Source organism: Somniosus microcephalus, chromosome 19, assembly GCF_052327205.1.
Source record: "Somniosus microcephalus isolate GS21.2 chromosome 19, FLI_Smic_1.0, whole genome shotgun sequence".
In the NCBI taxonomy this organism is placed as follows: domain Eukaryota; kingdom Metazoa; phylum Chordata; class Chondrichthyes; order Squaliformes; family Somniosidae; genus Somniosus; species Somniosus microcephalus.
This window is the reverse complement of record NC_141005.1, coordinates 75,532,989-75,542,392: the sequence shown is the minus strand read 5'-3', so window position 1 is coordinate 75,542,392 and position 9,404 is coordinate 75,532,989. Positions and strand designations below refer to the sequence as shown.

The window sequence follows — 9,404 nt, the reverse complement described above, 5'->3', positions numbered from 1 at the left end:
CAAAAAGGGGGCTAGCACTTTGCTGGGAGTGTACTATAGGCCCCCAAACAGCCAGGGGGAGATAGAGGAACAGATATGCAGGCAAATCTCAGAGAAGTGTGCAAATAATAGGGTAATTATAGTGGGGGATTTCAACTTCCCCAATATTAACTGGGATAGTCAGAGTGTGAAAGGCTTAGAGGGTGCAGAATTCTTAAAGTGCATCCAGGAGAGCTTTTTGAGCCAGCATGTAGAAAGTCCTACAAGAGAGGGGGCGGTACTGGACCTAATTCTAGGGAATGTGGCCGGGCAAGTGGTAGAAGTGTTAGTAGGTGAGCACTTTGGTGACAGTGACCATAATTCGGTGAGATTTAAGGTAGTCATGGAAAAGGACAGAGATGGACCGGAAATAAAGGTTCTAAATTGGGGGAAGGCCGATTTTAATATGATAAGGCAGGATCTGGCCAATGTGGACTGGGATCAGCTACTTGAAGGAAAATCCACATCGGAGCAATGGGAGTCTTTCAGAAAGGAAATTGAGAGAGTACAATGGCAACATGTTCCTGCAAAGGTCAAGGGTGGGACCAACAAGCCCAGGAAACCTTGGATGTCAAGGGATATATGAGAATGGATTAGGAAAAAAAGGGGGGCTTTTGGCAGATACAAAGGACTAAAGACAGAGGAAGCCCTAGAGGAGTATAAAAAGTGCAGGGGGATACTTAAAAAAGAAATTAGGAGAGCGAGGAGGGGCCATGAAATAACATTGGCGAGCAAAATAAAGGAAAATCCTAAGCTGTTTTATAAGTATATTAAGGGCAAGAGGATAACTAGGGAAAGAGTAGGGCCCATTAGGGACCAAAGTGGCAATCTGTGTGTGGAGCCAGAGGATGTAGGTGGGGTTTTAAATGAATTTTTTGCATCTGTGTTTACTATGGAGAAGGACGATGTGGACATAGAAATCGGGCAGGGGGACTGTGATATACTTGAACATATTAGCATCGAGAGGGAGGAGGTACTAGCGGTTTTAGCAAGCTTAAAAGTGGATAAATCCCCAGGCCCGGACGAGATGTATCCCAGGCTACTATGTGAGGCAAAGGAGGAGATTGCAGGGGCTCTGACACAAATTTTCAGAACCTCTCTGGCCACAGGGGATATGCCAGAGGACTGGAGAACAGCTAACGTAGTACCATTATTCAAGAAGGGTAGTAGGGATAAACCAGGGAATTACAGGCCAGTGAGCCTAACATCAGTGGTAGGGAAATTATTGGAAAAAATTCTGAGGGACAGAATTGGTCTCCACTTGGAGAGGCAGGGATTAATTAGGGATAGCCAGCATGGCTTTGTCAAGGGAAGATCATGTCTGACCAATTTGATTGAATTTTTCGAGGGGGTGACTAGGTGTGTGGATGAGGGTAGTGCAGTGGATGTGGTTTACATGGATTTCAGTAAGGCTTTTGATAAAGTCCTGCATAGGAGACTGGTCAGGAAGGTAAGAGCCCATGGGATCCAGGGTGCCTTGGCACATTGGATCCAAAACTGGCTTAGTGGCAGAAGGCAGAGGGTGATGGTGGAAGGTTGTTTTTGTGACTGGAAGCCTGTGTCCAGTGGGGTACCGCAGGGATCGGTGCTGGGTCCCTTGCTGTTTGTGGTCTACATTAATGATTTGGATGTGAATGTAAAAGGTATGATCAGTAAGTTCGCAGATGACACGAAAATTGGTGGGGTGGTAAATAGCGAGGCGGGAAGCCTCAGGCTACAGGACGATATAGATGGGTTGGTCAGATGGGCAGAACAGTGGCAAATGGAATTTAACCCTGAAAAGTGTGAGGTGATGTATTTTGGACGGACTAACAAGGCAAGGGAATACACAATGAATGGTAAGACCCTAGGAAAGACAGAGGATCAGAGGGACCTTGGTGTGCATGTACATAGATCCCTGAAGGCAGCAGAACAGGTGGATAAGGTGGTTAAAAAGGCATATGGGAAACTTGCCTTCATTAGCCGAGGCATAGAATATAAAAGCAGGGAGGTTATGATGGAGCTGTACAAAACGCTGGTAAGGCCACAGCTGGAGTACTGTGTGCAGTTCTGGTCGCCACACTATAGGAAGGATGTGATTGCTTTGGAGAGGGTGCAGAGGAGATTTACCAGGATGTTACCTGGGCTGGAGCGCTTCAGCTATGAAGAAAGACTGGACAGGCTGGGGTTGTTTTCCTTGGAGCAGAGAAGGCTGAGGGGGGACCTGATTGAGGTATACAAAATTATGAGGGGCATAGATAGGGTGGATAGAAAGGAACTTTTCCCCTTAGTAGAGGGGTCAATAACAAGGGGGTATAGATTCAAGGTAAGGGGCAGGAGGTTTAGAGGGGATTTGAGGAAAAACTTTTTCACCCAGAGGGTGGTTGGAATCTGGAACTCACTGCCTGAAAGGGTGGTAGAGGCAGGAACCCTCACAACATTCAAGAAGCATTTGGATAAGCACTTGAAACGCCATAGCATACAAGGCTACGGACCAAATGCTGGAAAATGGGGTTAGATTAGATAGGGCTTGATGGCTGGCGCGGACGCGATGGGCCGAAGGGCCTCTTTCTGTGCTGTATAACTCTATGAATCTATGGGGGAGAAATTCGGTTGTTAGCGCCACCGATTAACGCCTAAAGAGGCCGAGAAGTGGGGTGCTAGCTAATTTCCGGGTGGGCACAAGTCGCCCCATATTGAGCATGCATTTAGTGCCGGCGCTGATTTAGCGCCCGCTCATGGGCGCAGGCTGATTATGACGTCATTTGAATGTGCAACGCCTTTTGGGTGCCCCGAACCGGAAATTCAGTGGTGCCCCCCTCTGTAGCGCCTGGCGCTAATAGTGACAGCTTACCTGGACCTTACCAAGTCGCTCTCGGGCTGGAGGAGCGTTATTTAAAGGGGACTGGTGTGGTTTAAAAGCGGCAGCCATTTTTGGAGCGCAACTTCCTCGAGCGCTACAAAGAGTTGCTGAGCTGCACACTGAGAGCCATTTGACCACTGAGCCAGCGCAGGCAGACGATCTTCAGCCTTCTGACCATCACCTTGCTGTTGGTGAGCCTTGACAACGGGGAACCTTCCTGTGGGCACTTATTATGGGGGCTGCATTGGAGGGGAACGTCCTGCTGCTGTATCATCTGGAAAGGGCATTGAGACGCTGGAAGAGGGGGGCGGGCATGGCCAGACGGAGGAGGGCCAACAGACGTCGCCACAGCAGATCTTACGCTGGCAGGGTTTTCCGACAGCACTTTTCCTACATGACCATGCCAGAGGAGCAGTGTGTCAGAAGGCTGCGATTTAGAATGGAGGTGGTGACTGAGCTGTGCCAGCTGCTTCAGCCAGATCTGCAGCCTCAAAGGTGCAGGACATCTCTGTCGGTGGCTGAGAAGATGCCTGCTGGCTTGAACTTCTACGCGAGCGGCTCTTCTCAGGCTGCGCGTCAGAGGCTGATCAGAAGTAGCTTCTCAGCCCCTCTCACGGAATGCTTGCTGCCATTCCAAGAACTGGAATGGAACCGGTCGCCTCTCACACCTGGGAGACTGTCCAAAACATAAATCACATTCCGACCATCTTCCTTGGCCTTGATTCCACTGCGCCAGCTAAAGCATCCAATGCCCCATCAGTGAGTCATTCCGCCCTCTGCCTCACCCTTTCCATGTCTTGCTAGGCTGGTGCGCCACAGGTAGGCTCCCACCGCTTTGAAGGTCTACAAGGCAGTGAGTGTGTCTGGTGATGCCAATTGACCTGCCCCTTTAAGAGCTGGCCGGCGCCACTGTGTCTCAGGGAAAGTGATTATTGACAGCACCCTCGCTGCGCCCCGCCACCGCGAAATTGGGTTGCGCCGCCGGGTTAGCGCCTTAAGAGTAGCGTGCAGCGCCTGATTTAGCGCCGCAATCACCTTTAGGGGCGCTGCAACCCAATAACGCACTAGGTGGCGCTAAATTGCGCCTGGCGCTAACCTTTGCGCATTGCCAGGACTAGCGCCCCAAACGCGGCTATACCGAATTTCTAGGCCCATGAATCTATGGTAACAGAGGAAACCACGGCACTGGTAACAGAGGAAACCATGGCACTGGGCACTGGTAACAGAGGAAACCATGGCACTGGGCGCTGGTAACAGAGGAAACCACAGCACTGGGCACTGGTAACAGAGGAAACTACAGCACTGGGCACTGGTAACAGAGGAAACCGCGGCACTGGGCGCTGGTAACAGAGGAAATCACAGCACTCGGCACTGGTAACAAAGGAAACCGCGGCACTGGGCACTGGTAACAGAGGAAACCACAGCACTGGGCACTGGTAACAGAGGAAACCACAGCACTGGGCACTGGTAACAGAGGAAACCATAGCACTGGGCGCTGGTAACAGAGGAAACCGCGGCACTGGTAACAGAGGAAACCATGGCGTTGGTAACAGCTCCAGGCTGAATGTGTTCCTCCCCTCCCTGATGGGTCGATGGTGCTGCTTGCCCTTCTGTACCTTGCTCAAATGGTTGTTTGCCTGGACTGTAAGCCTGGACCGTGCATGTTGGCAGACTATTCAGCTGCAGCCAGCTTCAGCCTGAACGTGACCCTGTCCTCACACACAAACACACAAGGGGACTTTCTGGCTGGGTTTAGAATAAGGAGTAGGAATTGGGAATCCTGGCCGCACCATCTCCATAACCATAGGGCACTGAGGTCAATTATAGCAGCCCTACTGCCCCATCTTGACCAACATCAGCGCTGAGCCTGCAGGTCTATATGGTTCAGCTAATCATTGAACCACTGAGGGAAGCCCTCAAACTGCTCTGGTGAGGAGTGTGCTTTGTGCAGAATGCAAGGTGTTTGGTGCTTGGTATATAACTGTTGCAGCAGTCGAGGAGTTAGCTGGGGAGCTGACCTACTTACTGGCTGAAAACTCTGGTTCTTGGACGAGGCTGGGTTTGGTCACACCACTTCCCAATGGGGTATGATGCAGACAGTATTGTGCAAAGCGCTCGTTGCAGAATCAGTGAGGAAGCGGTCGAGTGGAACAGTACACAAGTCAACTGTCCAGCTCATGAACCCACGATTACGGCAAGGCAGCTTTAGTTTCACGTTAGCACAATGCCAGCAGTTTGACAGAGCTGGAAATATCGGACCACGTTACAGAGCCGCGCAGCATGAGGACACGGCATAGATCTGCTGATAAAACCATTCATTTGATCATCACCTTTTGCTGCTTATTAACCTTTGAACACAACAGCCCCAGCAGAAAACTAAGTGTGCAGACTGTCACAACTCAAAGAATGACTTGCATTTATATAGCGCCTTTCGTGACTTCAAGACATCCCAAAACGCTTTACAGCCAATGAAAGTGTTCACTATTGTAATATAGGAAACATGGCAGCCAATTTGCCAACAGCAAGGTCCCACAAACAGCAATGAGATAAATGGCCAGTGATTTAGTGACGGTGGTTGAGGGATAAATACTGGCCAGGCCACCGCGGATAACTCCTCTGCTCTTCTTCAAAATAGAGCCATTGGGATCTTTTATGTCAAATGTGAGGGCAGGCAGGGCCTCGGTTTAACGTCTCATCCAAAAGATGCACCTCCGACAGTGCAGCACTCCCTCAGCACTGCACTGGGGTGTCAGCCTGGATTATGGGCTCAAGTCTCTGGAATGGGACTTGAACCCATGACCTCCTAACGTGAGGGAGCTCCTGGCTTCGGTTTAACTGGCCTGGGCCTGTGGCGGTCAGCCAGCACTCACAGGAACAGACATGTCAATCTTTGAGTAGTGAAACCCGTGAGATAGTCTCTCCAAAACCTGCACGGGGTGGGGGGGGGGGCGTTGGTGGGGGACCCGCCCGAAAACCCCAGTAGTGCCCCTCACCCAGTCCACCACTTTTGGAGTTTAAGCATTTTTGGAGACAAATGAACAGCTTTCCTTGCGAGATAATGCTGTTTATTTGGACACGCTAGCATTGAGATAATATTGAGAGTCAGTTTAAGGATCACAAAGAGTGAGGCAGATTGAAAATCCACTTAAACATACAAAGTTATGTTTATTTTTGCGTGTCATACAGCAGAATAGGTTACATTTTTAAAGTAATATGAGTGAGTGCAGTTTGTAATGTGTGGAACTTCAAAGCTGTGTAAAATGGAGAGTAAATTTTGCTCAATGTCAACACTCCAGCAATAGCTACATGATTTGAAGAATTCTATAAAAAAAGATTCCAATTATATTCATGACATCACCAGCTGATTAACCCTTGATAAATGGGAACTTCACACATTTAACAAGCTCTTTCCAAGCAAATAACATGCATTCCCTAAAATATTCACAGGTCTGCTCCACTCTTCCCAGATTCTTAGAAACTCTTCTCACTTATACTGTTCTTTACCTGGGTCACCCGACTAGTTTAGATTTGAACAAACATCCCTCGCGTTCATCTGACCAGGTATTTCTTGCGTAAAATCAATCAAATTTTACTTTATGAGGGGCTAATAGTTTGTCAGTCACTTCACAAGCTTGGCTGGAGAACCTTTAAGTGAGATGAGCCTCAAATCCGTGCCTCTCACGGGAAATACGGGAGAGTTAACAAGTCTGAAGGGAAATGGGGAAAAAACGATACTAGTGGATCTCCCGTGGGGTTGCTCACGGATAGTACAAATTTTAAAAATAAACCGTGCAAGAATGGTGCGCTCGTTGATCATAAGCAGTTTATGCCCCTCAAAACATGTCAATAAATTAAATATATAATACATCACTTCATCATCATCCCACCTCAGCAACTTGCATTTATATAGCACCTTGAACATGGAGACACATCTCAAGGCACTTCACAGACGCAAGGAGAATGGACGCTGAGCCAAAGGAGGAGATATTAGGAGGGTGTGAGTGACGCTAATCTCACTCTACATCGACAATTAAGCACAGAAGATTAACATCAAGGTCTTTCATTTTTTGGACTAGGGCAGGGGAACTGGGCCTTTTGGAGTACACGTCACCAACCTCATCACTGTAAATTCATTGGGAAAAAGATGATGGCCCACAGTGCAGGGCTCCCCATGTGGAGGAGAGCATGAAGTAGTTTGAAAAGATAAAATCAATTAAATAAAGAGAAAGACTTGCATTTATATAGTGCCTCAGAACACCCCAAAGCACTTTACAGCCAAAGAAGTACTTCTGAAGTGTAGTCACTGTTGTAATGTAGGAAACGTGGCAGCCAATTTGTGGGCAGCAAGATCCCGCAAACAGTAATGTGACAATGACCAGATAATCTGCTTTAGGTGTTGGTTGAGGGAGGAATGTTGGCCAGGACACCGGGATAACTCCCGTGCTCTTCTTCGACATAGTGCCATGGGATCTTTTACATCCACCTTTCTGGTGGATGGGTTACCTCCTCCAGCGGGCAGACGGAGCTTTGGTTTAACGTCTTACCCGAAAGACACCACCTCCGTCAGTGCAGCACTCCCTCAGTACTGCAGCACTCCCTCAGTACTGCAGCACTCCCTCAGTACTGCACTGAAGTGTCAGCACTTATGTGCTCAAGTCTCTGGAGTGGGACTTGAACCCACCACCGTCTGACTCTGAGGCGAGAGTGCTACCCACTGAGCCACGGCTAACACTGATACCAAGCTTGGTTTTTTGAAGTATGAAGAGTGTAGAAGAAAGGGAAATCTAAGGGAGATGAGGGCTGCCACAATGCTGGGTAAGAATAAGGGAGCGTGGAATGAGTTTTAATTTCAATACAGGGAGGAGATTCTAAGCTTCTGTTAAGAGCAGTACCAACCAAAGCAGTATTGCTAAATGGGAGTGGGAGGGGAGTGAGGATACCATGGGGGAGGATAGAGAGAAATGAGGGAAATGTCACCAAGCTTACAGCTGTACTTTCTATAAGATAACACTGAACAGAAAAATAACCATTTTCAACAGATGAAATGAAGCTCCCCAATGATGTACTGAAGTTGTACTAAGTCATGCAAAGCACACGGTCCCAGGTTTGATTCCTTTTCCTGTGTTGAGTTTACGACTGGCCTTAGCGCCCTCAGACTGGGACAGGTAGTGGAGGGGAGGTTCAGGGACCCGCTGGAGAGAGTCCATGTAAACTTCAGCATGATGGCTGGATCAGGTTTAGATGTGATGGCCTCCCCAAGGTCCTGTCACTTGGACGAGGTAAGTGGGGGGGGGGGGCCTGTCTGTTCATTTGGAACCCCCCACCCTGCCCCCCGCCAGTGCCCCAGCACAAGCCAGAACCTTCAGGAGTGGAGCCGGGAATACGAGAAAAAAACAAAGGGGCACGGCGAATATCCACAGGATGTGCCACGTTAAGAACACAACGTATGACGGTCTGGCCTGTTTAACTGCAAGTTCAGTCTTCGCTGGAACTGAACTCCTCAAAGTCAGAAAGCCCAACCACTTCAGGATGCATGTAGGCACGGCGGCGGCGGCAAGCTCGCTGGGCATGCTTTCGGGGCGTTTGATTCCCCCAGTCCTCGACCAGCCGTCTCGGGAGTGTCAGGACGCAGCAGGACATCCCAGAATTGGCACACTCGATATCGGGCGCTTCCTCCCAGCAGCAATCAGTCACGTTGTATATGTGGACGTAGTCAGTCCGCGTGTAGCGGTCATGTGACCTCCCGCCCAGGATGTAGATTTTGTCGTCCAGGGCAGCGATGCCAGGCTCCCCGTGGCCATAGGGCATTTCGGACACTGTTGACCACTGGTCCCGCTCGGTGCTGTAACAGGAAACCTTCACAAACATAACAGGGAGAGAAGCAATGAAAGGTTGGATTGAGAGACACCAAGTTTGAGTAAGCAGGGTACAAGCCGGTGGTACAAGCCAATGCTCTTGAAATCATGAATGTAACTGCAAAGCAACCATGGTGGCAGTTCCCAAGGACAGGTGTTGGTCTGAGCCGGGTAGTGTGCCAGCGCTGACACCAGTGGGCGCAGATTAGCAACAACAACAACAACGTGCATTTATATAGCGCCTTTAACGTACTAAAACATCCCAAGGCGCTTCAGAGGAGAGTTATCGAACAAAATTTGACAGCGAGCCGCATAAGGAAATATTAGGACGTGTCCAATAGTGACTTAAGGGAGGAAAGAGGTAGAGAGGCGGAGAGGTTTTGGGAGGGAATTCCAGAGCTTTGGGCCTAGACAGCTGAAGACATGGCCGCCAATGGTGGAGCGATTAAAATCAGGGATGCACAAGAGGGCAGAATTGCCCTGCTCTCATAAAGAATGCAGCTTTTGTCATCCATGAAGTTCTCCAGAGTGCTGGAATGTCACAGCTTTGAATCTAACCCTGCAAATGGTACTTGGATTCACATTGTACCCTATACTCATCCACTCAAGATAAATCCCAGACACTCAAACGTTCCACCTTGGCTGTGGTGAGGAGGAAGAATCCCAGAAGGAGAAATTTCTCTCTTTGC

General features: G+C 49.2%; 1 protein-coding gene across 2 annotated transcripts in view; it reads right to left on the bottom strand.

Annotated features, from left to right (window-relative positions):
- Positions 1–6,005: 6,005 nt before the first annotated feature.
- The window catches only part of klhl22 (kelch-like family member 22), a 171,958-nt gene continuing 168,559 nt past the window's right edge, over positions 6,006–9,404 (bottom strand). For both annotated transcript variants that reach the window (XM_085962058.1, XM_085962059.1), the window contains one exon: positions 6,006–8,716. In XM_085962058.1, the coding sequence (XP_085818184.1) occupies positions 8,336–8,716 (381 nt within the window). In that variant the 3' untranslated portion in view covers positions 6,006–8,335. The remainder of the gene's footprint in view (positions 8,717–9,404) is intronic.